At 37.1% G+C, this 22,757-nt stretch overlaps 2 protein-coding genes across 3 annotated transcripts in view; one reads left to right on the forward strand and one right to left on the reverse strand.

Annotated features, from left to right (window-relative positions):
- TRMT44 (tRNA methyltransferase 44 homolog) overlaps positions 1 to 402 on the reverse strand; it is a 13,375-nt gene extending 12,973 nt beyond the window's left edge. Inside the window, exon 1 of the mRNA XM_026034062.1 lies at positions 83 to 402. Coding sequence (XP_025889847.1) covers positions 83 to 402 — 320 coding nt within the window. The remainder of the gene's footprint in view (positions 1 to 82) is intronic.
- The window catches only part of ACOX3 (acyl-CoA oxidase 3, pristanoyl), a 31,578-nt gene continuing 8,855 nt past the window's right edge, over positions 35 to 22,757 (forward strand). The window contains exons 1-12 of one of the 2 annotated variants that reach the window (XM_026034121.1): positions 35 to 180; positions 4,301 to 4,485; positions 6,012 to 6,245; positions 7,147 to 7,218; positions 8,220 to 8,309; positions 9,929 to 10,072; positions 10,908 to 10,996; positions 18,679 to 18,775; positions 19,401 to 19,583; positions 20,939 to 21,061; positions 21,409 to 21,529; positions 22,021 to 22,140. In XM_026034121.1, coding sequence (XP_025889906.1) covers positions 4,318 to 4,485; positions 6,012 to 6,245; positions 7,147 to 7,218; positions 8,220 to 8,309; positions 9,929 to 10,072; positions 10,908 to 10,996; positions 18,679 to 18,775; positions 19,401 to 19,583; positions 20,939 to 21,061; positions 21,409 to 21,529; positions 22,021 to 22,140 — 1,441 coding nt within the window. In that variant the 5' untranslated portion in view covers positions 35 to 180; positions 4,301 to 4,317. Of the gene's footprint in view, positions 181 to 4,300; positions 4,486 to 6,011; positions 6,246 to 7,146; positions 7,219 to 8,219; positions 8,310 to 9,928; positions 10,073 to 10,907; positions 10,997 to 18,678; positions 18,776 to 19,400; positions 19,584 to 20,938; positions 21,062 to 21,408; positions 21,530 to 22,020; positions 22,141 to 22,757 lie in introns of those variants that run through there. The other variant, XM_026034122.1, reaches the window with a different exon arrangement.

Below are 22,757 nucleotides of genomic sequence, written 5' to 3' on the forward strand. Positions count from 1 at the left end.
GGGGCCCTTTGGTGTCCGCGCGGCGGGAACGGCCGCGGAAACACCTCGCGGGGGAAGAAAACGCGTTTTTCTGGAAACTGGCCCMAAACGGGCGCTTCCTGTGACGTCGCTGGCAGCGGCCGCCGCGCTGTTGGGCTCCCCCGGCTCCAGGAGAGGCGTTTTCCTGCGGCGGTTCTCCGGGTAAAGGCGCGTGCTGGAGCCCCCAGTGCTGCGTTGCCGCGTTGCGCGCCCAGTCCGGCCGTGCGCTTKATTCCTGCTAATCCACGCGAGCCCGCATCTCAAATTCCGGGCTTCCAAAGCGGAACCCAACTGTATTAATAAATGACTCGCTTGCATTTCCCATTCCCTCATGCTACTAGGTCTGTCCTTGCCGGGCCATGGCTTCCAGGGTGCTGCTCCCATCGTTATTTTTTAATTTCGCTTCCCAGTGGGTTGTCACCATCGGAGTATTTCCCAGGGAGTCCAAGGACGGACGCGGTAGCGTCATAAACTGAATCATGTGGGGCCGTGTAGCTAGACCTGAGTTATTTGAGCAGTTCCTTCCCAGCAGTTCCCTGTGAGATGGAAAAAAATATTCTTTACAGCCACATTGAGAGGCAGATTTTAAAAAGCCAGGTCTTGCAAAACAGGCAAGAAGTGGATCCCGGGTCTGCAGGATGCACTAAGGTTATTCCCTAGGGCAGCCCTTTGACTATTTGTTTCCTATTRTAATTGTGATTTCTGGATTAATTCRGAAGGTGTTTGCCTGGGACTGAAGTAAATTAAACACTGGGAAGACAAGGAGGGAATTAAAGCGTGAGAGCCCCTTTTATGACCACTTAAGTTTTCACTTTTGTGCAGTCCCATTAATTTGCAAGGGAAGTAAAGTGAAGTGCGTGTTTGAATAGCTGTTTTCCTGTAAAATATTGCTGTTCTGAGTCAAAGGCCTTGAACTYTTGTCTAATTCACCTGCTGGCAGGCTGTTCAGGAGCATCGTGGGCTTGTCCAGGCTGAACGGTGCTTTCTACTGTTGGCTTTTGTCCCCTTTCCAGGCAGCTTGGGAAGTCACATGCAACAGCAYGGCATGACCCCCAAAAAATGCAATAAAATGTCATCACACTTAATGGGGCCCTGCTGCTCTTGATCACATACATCAGAGCCTGAGGCCAACTACACAGAAATAAAGAAATGATAAAGAAATAAGGGAGGTTAGAAAAAATACTTAGCAGCAGGATAGACTAAAAAAAAGTTAGATGCCTTCTACTACACTTTAAAAGAACACTTTGAGGAAAAAAATAAAAAGGAAAAAGGAATGTTAAGTGTGGTCAAAACTGCTAAATATAAAGATAGTATTTTGTATTGATTTAATACAATAAAGCCTTTAATCCAGCCTTGAGTCATGGGAGAACATGACTTGAACATCTTGAGAGAAGCTCCTGCTCAGGTGCACACACATTTCCAGAACTGCATCTTGTCCAGTTTTTTTTTGATTCTTGAAGCCAGAACTGCAGCATGTTTATTTGATTAATCTGTGCAGATTTAATCTGTACTTCTAACAGCTGTGCTGCRGACGAGGCTTCCTGCTTGTCCCATTCACCCATTCACAATTCAAAACACTCACCATATCCCAGCAATGGGACAGGGAGCGGGACGGGGATGGAGATGATAATATTTACCATATGCAAGGTCATCTCTTTCTACTAATGGTCTGGTTTGATATACCAGGGTGGCACGGAGCTTACATATGCATGTGGATTTATGTGAGCCAAGCCTAGTTCTGGACAAGACTAATTGCTTTAAATTAGGTGCTTAAATCAACACCTCAGCTTACTCCGTGCTGGCCCATGAAGGTGTTTGCTTTACATTTTCACTACTCTATTCACAATATCCAGCTGTATCATCACTCACAGTAACCCATTCGTGTCCCCATCTTTCCTGCTCCTGATTTCCCATTACCCCAAATAATTGTCTGGGCTGTTTTCAAGYCAAACATTCCTTATAGCATAATCTCATAATGCATCTATTCTGTTCACATAAGGAACCGTTAATGTCTGGTCTTATGGCTGATGTCAGTCCACAAAATATATCCTTATCTAATGAATGTTTCCATGGCCATATTCACTTCAGTATTTAAAGCTTCATTTTATTCAGTAAAATTATGAGAAGTTACTCTAGGATCTGCTCCTGGAGTGCAGAAGAAGCTACTATTGGAGAACAAAGGTTTCATAGAATGCTTAAGGTTGGAAGGAACCTCAGAGGTCATCTAGTCCAACCCCAACTCCTAGGTTTTTGCAGCTCTTCTTCCTCTCCAGTGGTTGAAGTGCAGCAGACAGGTTGCAACATGGGCAAAGTGGMACTAACTAATGGACAAGGGGCAGGATGATGCTACAAGAAGCAGCAAAATATTGAAGACTGCCCTTTTGCTRCACTGTTTTCTTCATGCACCAAATGCTATATCAGTGCTTCTAGGATGTAAATACATCCTCTCTTCTGAAAAAGAGCATTTATTTACTTGATTAGCACTTTTTATATAGCTTCTGTGGAGAATTAATAACTAGCAGTGTATGTGAGTAGACACATTTCTGCAGATCTATGCAGAATTTCACAATTATTGTATTGATAGCTACAGTAGCAAGGTTCTGTCACAGCTGCCYTTTGAATGCCACACAGAAGTATCTTCCTTGTTGGAGAGTTTTCCCATTTCAGTAATCAGAAGGGTTAATCATTACAGAAAGTCTGGGATWGGAATATTGATTTAAACTTGATACACAGAGATAGTGCACAGAAKTTGTCCACTGTCTTTTGCAGAATTAAGGAAGAGTTCCCGCTGCAAAACAGTAAGTTTTCCTGAGAAAATAATAATAAATGCACTAAAAGTTACATGTCTCGGAGAAGGGGATTKATGCAAGAAATTTTTATAAATTAAATGATGAATTATCATTTTAAATAAAATATAGTAGCCTATCACATGAAAAAAATCAAATGTACCATTCCCACACTGATCCAAAATTTCCCAATTATATGCAGTATTGTCATGTCTTCTGTCTAGAAATTATTTTACAGACCTCTKAAAAATATATCAGAGAAGTTTCATTATCTTGAGACTATTCTGTTTGAATTTCCAATAAGGAAATAGGTGGATTAAAGAGGAGAAGAAATACGTTTTTCTAACTTTCCTATGTAAAAACATTAAAATGCATGATTTAGTGTTTCAGCTGTTCATGAAAATAATTGACAAAGACAATTAAAACTTGCAAAGGCATAATTTTGTTTTTGTAGAGTATTGCCATATTTTGGGGGAGCAGACTTAGCAGGAGGTGCAGTTTTTGTACTTGCAYAGTGCTGTAGTTTTCTCAAGTCATGACAACTTCAGTTTATGTGGCAAATTACATCGTGTAACCTGGTTTGGAAAACAAAACAAAACACCAGCATCAATGGAGAGGGCTTTGTGGATGTGTGAGAGCAGATTAGAAAGCCAGCCTGCGTAATGACTTAGCCTTTCTCGTTCAGGCAAAATTGATGGGAATATACAAAATCATACAACAGTTTGCTTTTTCCAATGGGATGTACAAGTATGTATATTACCTAGTAACTTATTCATATATTCAGCCAGYGGAAATAAGGTCCAAGCTCTTGCTGTCCCTCTAAAGTCTTCTGCCTTGGGTTATTTATTCATAGCACTTTGGGTATTTAGAAAAAAAACAAACCTTCACCTACAAGCAACCTGTCATTTAGTTAAAAATCCTTTAAATCTTTACTAGTAGTGTGGAGGTATTGCAGGTATCTTCAACATTACATTGCTTTTTTTTGATTTTTTTTTTTTTTTTTTGCTTCAACATTACATTGCTTTTTTTTGATTTTTTTTTTTTTTGTATGCATGTTTGGGTACTTTGGTATTTTATAGTTCTCTATTTCAGGTAGAAATGAGGTGAATTAATTATTTATCTAGGTTGTTACTTTCTTACCCTGGTCTTTTATCTTACCTCCCTTTTCTTTATATGAAATATTTATTGATGACACCCATTTCTTATTTTGCTTATTTAAAAAGTGTTAGATCACATTTTAATAAGGCTATATCTTTCATTTTTTTGATCAAAGACATTTCTGTCCTAGCTTTTACCAATCTAATTAAATTACAAAAATGTGAAGTCAAATTTTCAGTTGATTCTGTACTACTGAACTCATACATTTGAACAAGCTTGTATGGATTTACTTAACAGCCCTCTTAAATTCTTTTTTATTATTCTCTTGTAAAACTATGTGAAAAAATAGTCCTCTGCAGTGCTTTAGTTGATGATAGGTTTGTTTCTGTTGGGTGCAGCACTGGTCAACCCAAGGATGGCATCCCCTATGGATTTGAAAGAAGCAACTGGCAGCCAAAGTTCGTGGGATGCTTTGCTCCCAGATTTCCCTAAAGGACCACTTTGCAGATACCGTAAGAAAGCGTCCTTCAACTGGAAGGAAATGGCAGTATTTTTAGATGGGGAAGATATCATCCAGCTCAAGGTAGGCATTCCAAAAGTTGTAAGCCTATTTTAATTTTGCATAGAACTATGTAAATAGAATTATACAATTTTGCATAGAAATGAGTGTGCGGGATTCACAGGAAGGGTATTTAATATTACTCTGCAGATATGGTGCATGAAGAAATTATTTTTAAGCAACCTACTTTGCTTAGTAGGCAATATAAGCTAGTGAAGCTTATTTCATTGCTTATCATAAGTAGGGGAAAACTACATGTGCTGCATTACAGAACTTCATTAAAAGGTATAGTTCTATAGAAAGAACAATATTGTACTGTATTTCTTCAGGGCTGGCATTAAATCATACTACTACAACTCACTTAAGCTGATCACTAAGCTCATTCCTCTGCCAAAAGCAGTATTTCTGTCCTTCTTTGACCTGTCGTAAGTTCAGCTGTCATCTGTGCTGGCAGCTAGTGCTTTAGTGCGCAGGTTTGCTTGCCCAGTGACAGCTAACCCTCCAATAAAAGAAAAGGAGAAATTTGAGTAGAAGAGCATCTGTGGGAATGTATAACCTGGAGGAGGCAGGAGGAGGTAGAACTGCCCTTTTTGGTGGTGGTATAGACTTGCATGCGTTTAAGCCAATCATGAAGCTTTACTGTAGCTATGAAAATCATAAAAGGTGGATTAGAGAAATCAAAAGTGCCTGGCAGATATATTTAAAAGACATAGGAAAATGAAACTGCCTTGTGTTTGAATGGGCAGATATTACTGTACATACGGATGTATGAAGTGAATTTAACTTTCAAAAAAAAGAAGAAAACAAATAGTCTCGTATTTTCCTTCTCTCGTATTGTGACATTTTCTTCCGAGAGGAGAAGAGGACTTGTAAAATCTTTTGAAAAATTTTGCCTAATATGCTACATTTTCCTTTACATGACAATTACATGACAAACAATGAAGGAGGTATGGATATCTCCAAGACACAGAGACTTGATGGAAGAAAACCTAGCATATGTTCTAAGGAAAAAATCGAAAGTAGRAAGTTAAAAGATGAACATCCACTAATTGAACATCCACATGCAGCAGTTGTGTTAACTGTTTCTAATGTTTCTAATTTTGACTGGAAGCAGAGCAGTCATGGTAGCTTAATGCCGTTAGCATTATAGCATATTTCTAACTGAATGTAATCCCTGGAGATTTATTTTTGTTCTCAAATTGAGGGCCATTTCTCTTCAGAATCCTACCAACTGTTTCACAGTGAAATAATGAGACAACTGCGAAAAGTAAGTTATATCATACTGCTGTCTTATATGCAAAATGCATCAGTCATACACTACTTCMTGACTAAGAAGCTTTTGTAAAACCGAGCTGTGTGAATTATAATATTTAGTGATGAATTGGTTAATGTATGTTCAAATTCTGACGAGTTTTGGTTTTGTCTATAAAGCTACCTCTTCTATCAAACTATTGTAGTTTGAGGCCTAGCATTGTACCAGAAGCCTTTTAACTTGTTTTGTTAATGTCGTTGGATGAACTTTCTTATGTCTTTTTTTTTTCTCCCTGAAGAATAGAATCTTCTCTGCTTTAGAAAATGATCCTTTGTTTGCACATCATCCTGGAGAAGATTTGAGCCGTGAGAAATATCAGGAGCTGACATTCCTGCGCTGTAAAAGGATCTTTGAATATGAATTTCTTACTCCACAAGAGATCAGAGACAACCCTATAAGAATTTGGCATATGATTAACTTCTTAGGGATGTATGATTGGTCTGTGTGTCTCAAGTATTTTTTGCATAGCAGTGTAAGTACAGTTCAAAAATGTATACTGATGTCTGTTTAAAGATCTCATGATACCATAATCCTGTTGCTTTTTACCTATTTTATTAAAGCAATTATTAAATTTATTAAAGCACAGCCTGTTTCTTTAAGAATCAAATWGAGATAACTATTTTAAAAAAGGCTGGAAAGCTGTGAGATGCCATCTGCCAATCTTTGTCAGACAGGATGTAAGTCCTGTCTCCATTTGAATGACTCCTGGCRAGGAAAACAGAAGCAGGATGGACAGAGCCACAGAAAGATATTTTAACCCCTGTAGTATCTTTTTTGCTTTCTTTTTTCCCCTCCTCTGCATTTTGTGGAGGTAGTAGCCAAAATAACTTGATTATATGTACTCCAGTGGGKGTTTTGTCTTTATTACAACACCAAATATCATTTAAACTTTGCATYAACACATGGGTATTTTTCAGTTACTCACAGCTGAGTCTTCCAAAAAAAATACTTAACATCAAGTAATAGCTGCTCTTGTCTGCTCTTCAAGCAGMTTTCTTCTGTTCTTGGTCCATTTACAGTGAAACAAACTAAATATTCTTAAAGCTTTTTTTTTTCTACTCAAATAATGTCTGTTAGTTCAAGTGGGAAGTAAACTTGCAATTTTGAAGAGCTTTCAATGAAGGATTGAACAGATCAGAACTATAAAAATTTGATCATGTCATGGAAGTGCTGTATTGATGGGCCATTTAGTCTTTGGTCTCTTTGAGTATTTTTCTTACTCCGAGAGCGTTCAAACCTCTGTATAGAATCTATGACAGGGTGAAATCTTGACTTAGGCCTTCAAGGTATGGTCTTAAGTAGTARTTCACTGTTCAATCTGTGCTTTCCAACATGTGGTCATGGATTTCACTCATAATYCTCTGTTTTTGCAGGTATTTTCAGGTGCAATTTTGAGTGCTTCTAGGAGGTTTGCTGACTTTGTGAAAAAAGCTTATAGCATGGAGGTAATTTTTTCTGATAACTCAAGAGAATTGAATCCTGTTAAAATTCCTCAGTACTTGCACCCTTGTGTCATTTCTGATGTCTTTAGATACCKTGGTACTTAAAAATAGTAAAACAGGAGAAGACCAAGGAGCACCTTCAAGTACTGAGCTCTAACTGTCCTTCCTGATAATTGTTAGACCACTTCCTGGTGTTCTTTTAAGCTGTCCAATGCAATATCCAGAAAAAGTTTGGGGATATTCATTCCAAGTTCGTTCCAAGGACTTCTCCCAAAAGGCAGTATAGATTAGACTGTCCTGTTTTTGTCTGTATAGTCCTCTAAAATMAGCTGATAGGTTTTGCATTCTTGGATACTCCCAAATCCTCATCACACACTTGCAAGCTGTGCATGGTGCTATAAAAATACTATTTTGATGCTATGGACTGAAATACTATGTGGATCTTATAGCCACTTGATAGTGCCMTACTGCCAAAGGACAAAGTCTTGGTTAACTACAGTCAATCTGATCTAGAAAGAGCCAGTCCCGAGTAGTGTCTCTTATCTGTGCCATTGCCCATGTGGTCAGAGTTCACTCTTTGGCCTCAACCTATTTGATATTGTAAGATAGATGTATGTTCTGAGGACACTCCTATTTTCCTACACTTCATGCTTGTTTTGTTGCTCTTTATCAGTTTTTATCTTGTTGTCAACTTCTTACCATCCTTTAACTTTCTTTCCTAAATTCCATGCTTATTTCTCAGCAAATAGACAGCAATATATTGATATGTAGCCCTGAGTTGGGTACCACATATTAAAATTAGGATGAATTCTGTTAATGACCCTCACTGTAAGTAGAAGCCTGAGGGTTATGCGTTTGCAGCCTTTACCTTAGTTTTAGGTCTGATTGGTTTCTTAAAACTGCTAGGCACTATCCAACAGATGGATTTTCAATTGTTTGAAAATCTCTTTTCAACTGCTGTATTAAACCAGACTTCAATTGTGCCTTTATGTCTCCTTATTTAGATTTTTGGATGTTTTGCTCTTACTGAACTCAGCCATGGGACTAATACAAAAGGCATACGAACTACTGCCACTTTTGACAGCAACACTCAGGTTAGTCCATAAAACATAGGAACAATGTTTGACACTGTTAAGCTCTATTATTTGTTATCAAGGCAGAATGATTCATGAAGTTCTTAGACTAGTAGGAATTAATGAAGTTTAATTCCAAATAAAAATATAGCAATATATTGCAGAGAAGAGTATATTTGTAAAGTCTTAGTTCAGGAAAACAAAACAGAGAAGCACATCCCCCTTCACATGTCAGTTCAGACTGGTCTTTTTTCCTTTCATGTATTTCTATGTGAAAGAAATTGATTCCTGCAGAAAGAACATAAGAGTAAGTATAGGAATTTCAGCAGTTAAACGTTTCCACACAGCTTTTCAATGTTTTCAAAACAGTAAAAAGTGCTCTGTGCTATTATTTGTGACTAATGCAAATCAGTGAGTTTAATACTCACTGATGAATTAATTAATACCTTAAAAAGAAGTGAATCCACAATGCATTTCAGACAGAAAAAAAAAACCACACAGGCAAGTGGAATGACTGTCTATCATATATCAATTTATAGTAAACCCAGCAAGGTAGAAGTGGTTAATAGAAGTTACTCTCCCTACTTACCATCTGTATTCTTGGGTAATCAAAGTTAAATTTAAAGCTCATTATTTGATTTCCCCCAAAGATATGCTTATCATTTTACTCCAGGGACTTCAGCCTTTTTGRCAGCCTGAGGTACAGAAGTGCGTGCTGTTATTAGCCACAAATAAGCTGTACACCATTTATTATTCAAAAGAATGAAAATGGTGAATCATAGACTTTAAACATAAATATTGTATATCCTTCAGTAGGTCAACATTCCAGATTGTGTTTTTCTGACATACAGGTAATTAAAAGTTCATTTAATCACTATGGATAATCACATCGCTGTCCTGAAAAAGCCCTTACAAGATTGGCAGCACACAAAGTTCCATTAAAATAAATGAAGATTTATGCTGGTGAAGAGTGCACTACAGTAAAAGAAATTGATGTGTCTGTATCTTTGATGAGATTGTGAAGCTATGAGTTTAGATCTCTTTTACGTCCATAAGAATATACTACGTGGAATCTAAAAATCTGAATTTTGAAGCTATGTCTGAATTTTAGGCTACATGCATTCCCATACATACATACATAGCGTGCCCACTATCAATGGTTCCCCAGTTGTGCAAACTGGGGAAAGCAGTGTGCTGGCTTTCACATTTTCAGCTGCGGTTCCTTTCCAGAGAAAACTGCCCAAGAAGTGCATGGTCCTTGTAGTGGTTTCAGCCCAAGACCTAGACCTAGAGCCCTGCTTTGCATATCTTAACCTGGGATCAAGGAAATGGTGCTGTGGCCCTCACTTTGCTTTGTCAAAATAAGCCGATGTAAGATTTGAATTTTAAGCCTTGCTATGAAGAATTCATTCTTTAAATTTGTTCTAAATAAATGCAAGCTCTCCAAGGTGGAACACAAGATAGAAAGACAGGTGTCATATTGTTGAATTCAAGTATAGAGTGAGACCCTGGCAATTAATGGCCATTTTCAAAACATCACCATGCTCATGAATATAATTAAAGTAAATGTGTTAAAATTAATGTAATTAATGCATTTTTTATGATTTATATAACTTCTCATTTATTTTTTATGGTTACAGGAATTTATCATCAACACTCCAGATTTTGAAGCTGCAAAGTTCTGGGTTGGTAATATGGGGAAAAATGCCACTCATGCAGTTGTGTATGCCCAGCTCTATACTCCGGATGGACAGTGTCATGGATTGCATTCCTTTATTGTACAGGTTGGATAGGAATATTGCTCATTTTTTGGCGGGAGGGAAACAGGGTTCTAATTCAAGTTTTCTGTTATTCTGTTACTCATGTCTGACCAGCAGATTCTTTGGTTAATACCATCAATATGTACTGCAATTGCAACAAGCATTTTAGTTTTAAATGTTCACTGTGCTTTTTTTTTGTTTGGTTGTTTTTTTTTTTTCATAATTAATAGCCAGTTTTATAATGTCTGTTTTGTGTAACTGGAAAATGCAAAAGAGCTGAACAGCCTCCATATTATCACACAGCATATAACGTATCTATATGAAGTCATGAAATTTTTAGATGAGGCTTAAGGAGAATTATGTTTGTCCATCCTGCAAGATGATCTACATGAAACAAAGCTTCTGCCGTAGAGATCCATTTTAAGCTCAAAGGCATTAGAAAACACACCAATGGATTAGGAAAGTTGTGAGAAGTTGAACAAACTGGTTGTTGATAGAACAGGATTTATGACAAAGTCAGGGAAAAAAAGTGTAAAAGTTTTATTTGTTTCTACTATGCCTGTGTAGACTAGAGGAAGAGTTTAAAGCTAATTTGATGAAGGAAATAATTGGTGCTTAGACATACTTTAACAGACTTGTGTAAATCCTGTCATGTTACCTAGGTCTTTTTCATTTTGGGGTTTATGTCCTAAAAGAGGTATATTAATACAAGTAACCAGAATTATGTGCTTGGAGAAACAGGAGAAACTTTCTTTAATGTTAATAACAGATTATGAATTGGAAGTGCTTTCACTAAGTGAAAACTCCAACCAAGAAATGTCTCACACCTGGAATTCTCTTCTGTTCCATTTCTATGCAGATTCGAGATACAAAAACGCTTTTACCAGTGCCAGGTGTGATGGTAGGTGACATAGGAAAGAAAATTGGGCAGAATGGATTGGATAATGGGTAAGTCAATCCATTTGAGTAAAGGAACGTGCCAGATTGTATCACACAGTCATGGTGCAGACATCTTCTTGTGCCATTTCTGTACTTCTGARGTATTTACTAGTGGTTTTAATTCACTGTTATTTCAAAAAAAAAATCTTGGCTCTACTTTACTATCCAAAAGYATCTAAAAGGGAGGAGAAACAGCAAGGAAACTACATATCCACATAAACACAGACATAAATCATACTGCACACAGTACATTTTTTTTTGGTAAATGTCATAAGAGTTGGAATTTTGATTTTTTCTCTGCACCTACACTACAAACCGCTGGCCACCAGATGGCACCATAGCCTGAGCCTAAATGAAAATCTCTAGTCTGCTTCACATTAAGTAGAAATAGACCAGTTTTGTGCTTTATTATTACTTTTCAGCATAGACGTAAGTACACCMTGAGGAAGGAAAAGAGCATGCCAAATTTTGTGTACAGTTTATATGCTCATGTGTTCATCTAAAGCATGTCCATATATCCATGGGAGAGTATGGATGTAAGATTACCTTGTGCTTGTCACATCTCTAAGGTGGATAGGATTTTACAATCCATTTTTCCTTTGCTGCTCTAATGAAAAAATGTATCATTTCTTAAAACAGGGGTTTTAAGGTGACTCRTAGTGCATCTAGAATGTTGATTTATTGTAAAAAAAGAGATAACAATAACTGTTAAAAAAAATTCTGTATCTTAGTCAAGATATCATAGGTCATGTAATATAACCATACAATATTCTAATCTTTCTGTTTACTTTTCATATGCCTTTCGAAAAGCTGTTACCATTATTTCCTGCATAGATTTGTCTAGGGAGCCCCAGTCATTCATTTAGATCTCTAAGTCTATAGAACATAACCTGCACTAAAGAGCTTAAATCTGAGTAAGCATGAACAGATTAATACCAGAAACACACAAGCGTGCCCCATGATACCAAAAGACAACCTTCMCTGTGATGAAAACTGTAGGACATTGTTACCAGATCTCCCTCAACTCTTTTATTTGAAGAGATTTGAGACTAAGTGCCAACACTGGCCACAAGAGTTAATTTTCCCTTTGCAACCTTCCTGCTCACACTGCTCTGTCAGAAGTGTCAGGATTCGTACACATTTGCTTCTGAGRGGTACATGAAGCCGGGGATGGAACTGGAGAGGTAGTTATTGCATAGCCCTGCATAGAGAAGGGCTGCATGGTGTCTGAAATGTCAAAATTAACAGAGAGAGACTTCATCCTGGAACTTCAGAAACTGCCTTATAAATTAAAAAAAAATGATTAATTTCATGGGTTGTTAGATTGAAGGGTAGTTACTTGCTAATGCAAAATGTAAAGTTTTCTGTAGGAGGAAAAAAATATCCAGAAGCAGTGTAAGAACTTTTGCAGTGTAAATCTATTTGACTTAATCTGTTCCTTGAAAATCTCTGTTCAAATAATTCTCATTACTTCATAACTGGGATCTCCTGAAATCACTTGCTTTACAAGTCTTCCTAAATTCAGCTACCCATGAAAACAAAAAGACAAAATCACTTGAAATTATTTTAAAACATTTTCCTTTCTCTATGCCATTTACACACATTTTGTGTAATTATAATAGTAAAAGCAAAACTTTTAGACTGAGGCTTAGACTGCTCATGTTTTATTACCAAATTAAAAAAAAAAAAAAAAAAAAGGCTGCCACCAGGGGATGCCAGTGCTTCAATCTTAAATTTTATGATATAAAAATGACCACCTGTTGCTAGCGGTTGGTAATTCTTTGAAATGTGCTATTCACTGAACTCCAAAAATGGAAGGAGTTGCAGGGGAAAAAAAAAGAGGTGCCAGAAAAAAAAGATATTTTAGATCTAGAGACTTTTCAATGATATGCACAGCAGATATAAGAGGAGAGGGACAAAAGACAAGAGTTTGGAGGGGTGCTGAGGTAAATTTCTCTTTATKCCTTTGAGTTTTCAGCAATCTCCTGTCTACCCAGGTTAACTTAACCACATGAGCAACATAACCTGTCTCTGCAATGTCCATCAGCGGGTGCTTGCCCTGAAGTTCATGTCTGGTTGGAACTGGCAACTGTTGCCTTCCCCACTCCAGAAAYAGAAGGAAGATAGAGAAATGAGATACCCACCTGAGTCTTTACAGAAAACAGTTTGAAGAGTAGGAAAATTGTGTTTCTAAAGTGATGTTTACCATGCCTGCCTTTGCAAAACATGCTCTGCACTGGTCAGATGTATCTGCTGATAATGGTRGTTTTCTTGTATAGATGAAACTATCATAAAACTAGTGAAATGTTGGCATCACTGACGAAGATAAGGCTGTTCAYTTTAGCTAACTTGTTTCTGGGAGAGAAAAGGACCTTTCTGCATGGGGAAGAACTAACTGATGACTGTATTTAATTACAGTAATGGATTYTGGAAAAATGAAGCTTTTTCATAGCTGTTTAAAAGCCTTTCGTGTTCATTTAACATGTGTGGTCTCTCCATACATAGAACATGTGCTAAGACATTCAGTACTTTTCCCTAGTAAAATAACTGAAGCCAGATTCAATATTCTGGATACTGAAAACAAACAAAATAATCAAGAGGAAATGGACAGAGAAGAGTGTGCAGGACAGAAAAGCAGTAAGTCGTGGTGGAAAGATTGCAGGGTCTGAAAGTCCTCAGCACAATTCCTTGCAGATTTGCAAGAACAGTGTCTATCACCAATTCTCTCTAGGTAAATTTTAAGTATTATTCATCGCTTGGATGTCAATATTGCAGCATGCCAGAGTGTCCATAATAAATTAGGGCTCTGCTAATCAGTTTAAGTGTAGAACAAATTAGAATCTAGTCCTTGGAAATAGTTTTGTCCCCCACTTTATTTATGCTCTTAACTCTTTATTTAGATTTTGCAGTGGCTGCAATTATTTCCCTTGGAAGCCTGGAGCTGGGAGCTCCTGAAGGCTGTGTCTTGGAGCACAATTTCACAGTGAAGATCAAATCCCATGTGCAGTTGCATAGTTGGTTGTTTCTACTCACATACTGCCTTTTTCCTTGTGCTGGGACAAACATTTATGTAGCTGTGTGGTGGGCTGAACTGAACTGGGGAACTAGAACTGTCTGAAAACTAATCAAAAAAAAAAAAAAAGGAAAAAAAAAGAAAAGCCCAGACCCAGAAAACTTGGCTGTTTTCAGCCAGATTGTTTATCAGGTGTGGGTCACTGCATGGCTGTGGAAAAGGCTGTGCCAGGGCAGAGAAAGGGACAGTACAGCAATGAAGATAAGAAAACAAGTGTAGAAATCAGTCCTACTTCTCAAATGAACAGGTTTGTACTTGCTCAAGAAGTCTTTGAGCTGCAGCCTCTGACTGTAGTTACACACAATTGCACAAAGAGCAAAAGCATAAAAAAAAGAGATGTTAAAATACTCTTGCTAGAACGTACCAATATCTACTGCTGTCAGTCAATGTAAACATGGTTAAGCCAAATATTTCGCAAGACATATCCTGTTTATTTGCAATTTAAATCTAGGTGTTGATTTTACAGGGAATCATTGGTATTTTTCTGTTAGGCCTTCCAACACTTAGCTTTTGCTGCCAAGGTGAAACATTGCACAACTACACCCGTGCTGTGCATATGACTAAGAGACAACCACATTGCTAAAGAGCACAGCCTCACTCCTGTATCATTTGTGTCACAAGTTATTCTGACCTGGCCACAGTTCACACTGTGGCCACTGTTCACACTGACCAGCACTAATGGGGAGAAAAAAGGTGAATTTATATCTGGTCATGCACTTGCTTTATCACCCACAGAAACAAGGCCTCACATTTGCAATGAGCTTCAAACATCCTTTTAGCAGAGCTCTGTCAGCTCTGAACAATTGCAGGCATTAGCACTGCCAGAAACCATCGGACCTCTGGCACGTAAGTTTTAAGAATTTAGGGTATGACTTGCACGTAGGTTTTAAGAATTTAGGGTGAGAAGGTCTTTGCATTCTCATGAAGCCCATTAAGATAGAATTAGGGGACCTGTAAAACAGTACCCTGTTTTATCACAGCTTTTGAATATTACTGTTACAGAGCAAAATTCTTACTTTAGTGCCTTGCCTATAGAAATTAGGCCTAAATTACTGCCTTGCATAGGTTTTTTTCTTTCTTTTTTTTCCCCAGCTTCTCTGTAACTCTTCTCAACTCTTAACTTTTCAATCATCTGGAATATGTGGCTATTTTCTTCTATAATATTTTCAGCGGACTTCTTAAACATTATTCTTCCCRAGGTCTATTGTATCCCATAAACAGCCGTGAGATCATTTGATTCCCAGTCTTCCAATACCATTCACCTGCTTTCTCTTTCTGGCTAGGAGAATTAAAGGAACTGTCACTGCACCATCTCTAACATAGTCGATAGCAGAAGCTGGCAGGAAAGGCATTTTGGTGGGTTTGCAGTTCACCAAAGCGTGCTTGAGCTTTTGGTGCCATAGGTAACAGCCTATTAATTTAGCAYTGGCAAAAGGAGCCTGTAGCTTTTCCAGCTGCTCCTTTTTTTATCAACATTACTGCACACCAGATTAATTATTATTGCATGATTTAAAGTCAATAAGATTAACCTTGCTTGAAATGTTCCCTAAACTGCTGGCCAAAGAACCCTAACAAGAATGCTACTTTTGGAATACGGCTATGCTCTGCTCACCTAATCTCGAGAGAAATGTGTATAACACATTTTTTTTACCTATTTGATAGATGTTATAAATATGCTTGTTTCTTTTGTATATGATATGTAAAATATGATGTACTAGGCATTGCTAAAAGTAGAGTATCATGTGCTTGTTGCTAGGTTGTTGAGGTTATTCTGTGTGACTATGTCCAACATCAGATAGGGATGTACATGTATTCATGTGGATGCACATCTATTCATGTATACATGCACACTAGACTGATGAAGGCTTGTAGGTGGCAGAAATTTAAAGAGCAGAGAATTCATATTTATAGAAAGAGAAAACATTGTGGAACCACAGCCAAAATGAAGGCATGTTGTTTTCTTGTCCGTTTTTAACTATGCTTTTTACCAAAGTCAGCAGTTAAGTGCTGGGTCTCCTGACCAAGTACAATTTGCAGATCAAGACAGAATGATTTGGGGCAGTTTGCTTTACAAACCCAACTGCGGAGTACTTACCATTTCCTAMCGAATGTCAGATTAGATGGTCTGGTAATTCTTTCTGACCTTAAARTTTATGGTCCTATCAATTTATCATGACCCAAATCACACAGCTGGAGGCCAGCACAGTAGAATCATGTGGTATGAAGTTAAAGTGACAGCTGTTTATCCAAATACAGAAAGATTTTTATCTCAGTTGCCCTAATTGCTATGTAGAAGAGGCAGTGGAGTTTTCAAACCCATGGTCATGTCATCACCACGTGCAATTTAGCTATTTTCCAGACTTGCTGGTACACGATATCCCCATGATAGTCTGCACAGTTCCATTATTTTGAGATATTTCTACTTGTCTTCATTTCTTTAAAGGTATTTTCTCCTAAATGCGTTGACAGATGTGGTCCATGTCTGTTCACTATGTTAATAAACTTTAGAAACGTGATATTTGACTTCATTAAACCTTATTATTTATTTTAATATGTTCCAATATCAAGTTCAAATTGGCCAGTATGTCTAATGATTACAAAGTAAGATTTCAAATAGCATAAAAGTTCTTGGAGTAAAAACCTAACAGAAGTTGGCAATCATATCACAAAATCATCTAAATCCCAGTTCTGTAAGTTTCTGCTTTTATTTTTATCTGGTGCATGTAGACAGTGTATCTTACTTCTTTACTCTTGGGAATACTTTTGAGGGATTTCTGATTACGAATTCTGTCTCACTTTTTTGCTCCTTAGTTTGTACAATTTTTATATGAATTTGTTTTGATGGCACCTCACAGGAAAAGGAAGAAATGATGCATCTGTAAAGGACAATATAAAAGAAAAAAATCTAAACTACCCCAAACTGTCTCAGTGTAATTTATCTAGCAAAACAGAGCTCTAAACACTCACTCTCTTGTGATTAATTAGTAAAAATAAAAAATCCTGAGGTGTATCCAATGTGCATACTATTGTTTAATAATATTGGTTTTGATGTGTATTTTTAGTTGTGATGGGTGTTATTTGAGATCTAGGGAGCAGGGAAAGTGCCTTTAACCAGAAGATCTTTATTGAAGTGTTTTTTAAATTTTGTAATTTTTTAAGTTTTTTTATTGTAGATAACTTGAAAAAAAACATTAATAATGATGGTCATCAGATTTTTGGAAAATCTGAATTTACTTCTACCACCGAGCAGTGTTGCCTCACTGAAACTGATGCTCACTAAAGCACTTCTTAGCATGAATAAGGCTAGGAAGCAGCTGGTTACTGCTTAGGATAGCATGGTTTTCTCTGTGGCTAAGGCTGAAAATACTCTGTATCTCTGAGGCTGAATAAATTTGGTATGCAGATATGTTTCCTTGGAAACAACTCATAATTTTAAAGCACATGTAGCAATGCAACCCTTATGTAATTTATTAATGTGAAAGACCTGGCTCTCATGAGCATTATTAAATAGATCAGCCAGTATTGGCAGACAAAAGGAATTTGCTTTGATTACAAATGCAGCTTTCAAATGCTATTAGATACTGAGATATTCATGAGCAGAGCTGATATTACTGGTGTTGTGCCAAGTTATATTGCCCAGTTGGGTGAAACAGTTTATACACTTTCTTCCTGAAGAGTATGAATACTCAAGACTTTTTTCCTATTATAACAGGTTCCTTCGTTATTACTGCTAGCATGTCACAATTTAGAAGAGATCGTCTGGTTCATTCCTTTTTAAGATTGCACATTATAGGGAACAGAAGTTCTAGTTTGAGTCTAAGCAAAGGAAAATACTCCCTTCAGTTCCCTGTCAGTGCACTAATTCAGCTATGTTCTTTTCTGTATTATGGTACAATGAAAGAGCCTCAYAGATCTATATTTCAGAATTATAAAAAAATGTGACATGTCTGATCCCAAAGCGTTTACATCTACAGGCTCCACACTGGACTGAGCAAGACTTAGTGCAACGGGGCCATTTGGTTCAGCAGAGTTATTTGTGGTAGTGAATTATTTGTAATCATAGTAACTCAGCAGGAAAAGGAGGTTTTAGTAGTTCTTCTCTCTGAACTTTTAGATAACTGACACATCAAGTTAAAAAAACTCCCTAGGCTCATAAAGTCTGAGCATTCAGTTGACATTTCTGGGCTGTGGGTGAKTGTCTGAATCTATTTGATTTTATCATGTGTCCAGAAAACTGTCTTTCCCCTCAAAGAGAATACATTGATCTTCCTGCCGTTAATATTTTGTTTCTTCACAGATGAAGCTGTCGAAATGGTCCCCTAAAGTAAATAGGGGCTTTGTGTTGTTTTTTAATCACTATGCTTATTTTTGAGTAACAAACTGAAGTTAAAAGTGAGAGGAAAACACTTTRCTGCTTGTATTTCCTCTACTGGCCTGTATCTGAAGGTTTTTATTCTCCGACACATGTTCTGAAATCACCTACGTGGTTTAGTGGTTCACTGATACATCTGACTCCAAGTGCAATTTTATTTTGTTTGATCTTTTTTTTTCCTGTAATGTAGACACTTAAAACTGTGTCAAGATAAACTTAACATTGCTTGTATATTTGTTTGAAAAGGTTTGCCGTGTTCCATCATGTCAGGATACCTAAAGAAAACATCCTGAATGTAGCTGGAGATGTCACACCTGAAGGGAAATACTCAAGCTCTTACAAGGTAGGAATTAAGATTTGTATTTCATTAATATAGTTTACTAAGTATAGAAAGATACAGCTAGATTACAGAGGCCTTGTAGGTTGCAAAGTGTCTTGACTTAAATAAAGCTATTGAYATTAGACTATGATATACTATAGATATTATTATACTATAGATAATAATCTACACATCTCATGCTTACATGAGTATTCAAAGTTATCCATGCCTGTTTTCCCTGCTTACTACAGAGAGTCTACAGTTATTAGCTCAGATGCAAATATTTGTCTTTTAAATAGCATCAGGATCTTGACAGAAATTCTGTAAGCTCCTGAGGAGGCAACTGATCAATCACAGTGTTTTCCCTTTTGTTTGAATGRTTCCATAATAAAAACCGCTGGCTTTTTAATTGCCTTTCAGAGATGTCACAACTTACCTTTTTGATTTTACGTATTTCTTGCTATTCAAACTGCCCTGCTGATGCAGAGTAGTTTCTCTGGATCCTACCTGGATATCTTAACTGAATATCTAAAGAAATAATATTGGCCAAGTTCCGGAGTTTTGATCATGCTGTCAGAGTTGAATCTTTACAGGACAGGTAAATGAAATGTTAACCTCACTATTCTTTCTGTGCCTTTCACTCCTTCAGGATGTGAAAGATCGTTTCAGTGCTTCACTTGGGTCCTTGTCCACTGGCAGAGTTCAGATCACAGCCATGTCCGTGACCAATTTGAAGCTCGCCTTGTCTATAGCCRTTCGCTTCTCAGCAACTCGCCGTCAGTTTGGACCAACTGATGATGAAGAAATACCTGTTCTTGAATACCAAACACAGGTAAAAAGTGGGGATTTCTAATCTACAGGCTGTTGTACAATTAAAACAGAGTAAGGTTCAAAGCTACTGTAGAAAAAATCATGTCACTGAAGTTAGTACAGAAGCACATCTGAATTACAGATCCTGTGCAGCTGCAGCTGTTCATTCTAACTCCAGGCCTCCTTGCTGCTACTTCTGGCATGATCTGGCTTTTGAAATAAGTTCTTGGAATAGCGAAACCTAAAACACTATTATTGCTCTGAAGTACCTGGAAATGTTTATCTTTTAAAGCAATAATCTTTTCAGAGAAAAACTGTCTTATAGTGTGCACATGAAGTTACTGCAGATATAGAAGGTAACGTTTTTTAAAAAGACATAATTGCTTCTTTTGTTTCTATGCTCATTTTCCATTTTTTAGTCTTTGTTCTTTAAAAATGTAGAAATTGGAGGGATACTGTGATAATGTTGCAAAATAACATTAAGTTTCAGAGAAATTATTTTTATTCATAGATTAAGCAGATAAAAAACACCAAAAGGGCTTCTGATCTGAAAAAGCAGAAAAAGAGTATATGTGATAAAGTTCGAAAATAGCAAAACCTCAGATGTACTGAATGACATGGTTAATATATAAGAAGTGTTGAAAATWAACTTGCACAGTTTGTGTGTGCAAAATAGATGCTTTTTCATGGCTTACCCTTAACACTGCAACTTTCAAAAACTTCATGAGTTTCAGTAACTCTAGCTGCCTTTCTTCCACCCCTTATGCAGTTAGATTGGATTTGCTTCCCGCTATTTTTAGGAATCTTTTGATTTCTGCTTGTGTTGTAGCCTCTTCTTGCTGAACCTGTCGTTCCCTACTTGCTCCAGCACAAAAGCTTCCTCTCAGGCAGTTTCCCTTTTCTTTTATGGGCTTCCACCTGACCTACTTGGAGCAACAAAGATGATTTTTTTTTTTCCTCCACTCCACAACCCTGTTCTTTTAACAGGATGCAACAAGTAATGTACCTGAAGCAATGAAAAAACAAATTGAAAATTACACTCACTGTTCTATTGGTACAAAAGTACCACATGAATCAAGATTGACTCGTGTCATGCCAGGCATTGCAGAAACACAGAGTACAAATCTGTTCTTCTGCTCTCTGCCCAGAAAGCTTCAGTGAACATTTGCGCAGGTTTAAAAGGAAGTTACCATTAAGATAAACTAGAGATTCTCTATTTGGACAAATGAAAAGGGAATGAGCTGGTTCAAAATTGTAAGATAGTTACTGAAAATAATAACTAAAATAATTTTTCTGAAATTTAAAAGTTATTTATAGTCTCGCTCACATAAGATTGTATATCAATTTGCAAATAAATTTATTTATTTTTCATTCCAGCAATGGCGCCTTCTTCCTTATCTGGCTGCTATATATGYGTTAGATTATTTTTCCAAATCCCTGTTTGAGAACTTTACAGAATTTTATATAGGCTTACTGACAAAGCAAAGGAGTCAGAGGCAGGTGAGATTTTTATGCATTTCCTACTAACTGAGCTCTTATTACAATACACTTGAAATAAACGTGAAATTGTTGAATTGTGCAGCAGTGTCACAGAAATGTGAGAAAAGCAAACTAATGGATAAAGAGTATACTCAGAAAGGTACTCATATTAATATTGATGTTGCACATGTGTAACCTTTTTTCTTCTTTATTAAAGAGTGCACGAAGCTAAGTTGAGTTAAATTAAGTCGATTTAAATCCTCAATATGTAATAGAGCTTTGTGTAAAGCAGCAACATTCTTCTTTGCATGCTCCCAAACTTACTTTGTGTAACACTTAGTAGTGACTAGAATGTTTTTTCCACAAAGGCTGATTTGGGACGTGAGATTCACGCCTTGTCTGCCGCCAGCAAACCACTGTCTTCTTGGACTGCTCAGCAGGCCTCCCAGGAGTGCCGAGAAGCTTGTGGAGGACATGGTTACCTTGCCAGTAAGATGCAGACTTACTTTATAAACTGCTCAAAAAGAGAATCCTTATATTTTTATCTACCYCATTTTTTGGGGGGAGGTGAAGGGGAGAACACAGCATCTAGATTTTGGGGATACTTTCGGAAAGAATTTTTTCTTCATCTTTTTTTTACAGATTTATTTTATACTTGTCACTAAACCCATGAAGTATCTGCACCAACATTTGGGCAGAATAAGACTGTATGTGTGATTCAATTTCAATTCCAGAAATAAAAATGCAGATTTTCTAGGTGAAATTTGCCTTCTAAAATAGATCCACACTTTAAGGAAATCTTCCCACTGTATTCATTTTATCAAGTCAAGCAGTGAATTTGCAAGTTTATCTTTTGGTAAGAATAGCTATGCATACAGGAACTTACTTAGATGTCTTATGTTTTTATCATAGTATAATTATTCTCTTACCGTTCATTAATATATTGAAATGTCTCAAAATGTGCACTTGTTCTTTTTAAGTGAATCGTCTGGGCGAAATTCGTAATGACAATGACCCAAACTGCACATACGAAGGTGACAATAACGTCCTACTTCAGCAAACAAGCAACTACTTAATGAGCTGGATGAGTTGCATAAGAGGTCAGTTCTCACTCTGGAATCCTGTACTGAACCCAGCAGTAACTAGATAATGGAATTAGGAGGTGAAACAACTGATAGTCATTTAATCATTCTGYAGAGCATAAATAATGTGCTACAGAATCCATCACATGATACATTCATGAATACACAGATACTTGCTGCAAGAARTATTCTTTCTCCTAGATCCTGTGGAAACTGAGTAGATATTCTGCCATCTTTGCTCATGTTAACTAGGATCTTATGCAGAAGTGCCATTTAGTCCAGTGGAGCTACTCCTAAAATTGTGTTGAGTCTGGGTACCATGTTTGTTATGCTTCAAAAGTTCCTCTCTCCCAACTTAGTAGTAATTTCCATGATTACATTTTGTCATTCTTTAGATAAATGATTGTGTGTAACATTTGTAGCAGTGATCTTCACCAACATCTGGATGCTGCAAAAGTGGTTGAATCTTGTAATATTCATAGATAGTGATGTCAAATTTTTCAGCACTTGCCCACCTGTTCTCACTTGCTTGAGCAGGCCACAAAAAAAAAAAAATAAAAAAAAAATTGCCCTATCTGAATCTGGCCTCTAAAGTGTATGTCTGAGTTTGTAATAGTTTTTTATTTCCAAATATT

This window comes from Nothoprocta perdicaria, unplaced genomic scaffold (assembly GCF_003342845.1).
Source record: "Nothoprocta perdicaria isolate Ctin4 unplaced genomic scaffold, notPer1 scaffold_14, whole genome shotgun sequence".
Taxonomy (NCBI): Eukaryota; Metazoa; Chordata; class Aves; order Tinamiformes; family Tinamidae; genus Nothoprocta; species Nothoprocta perdicaria.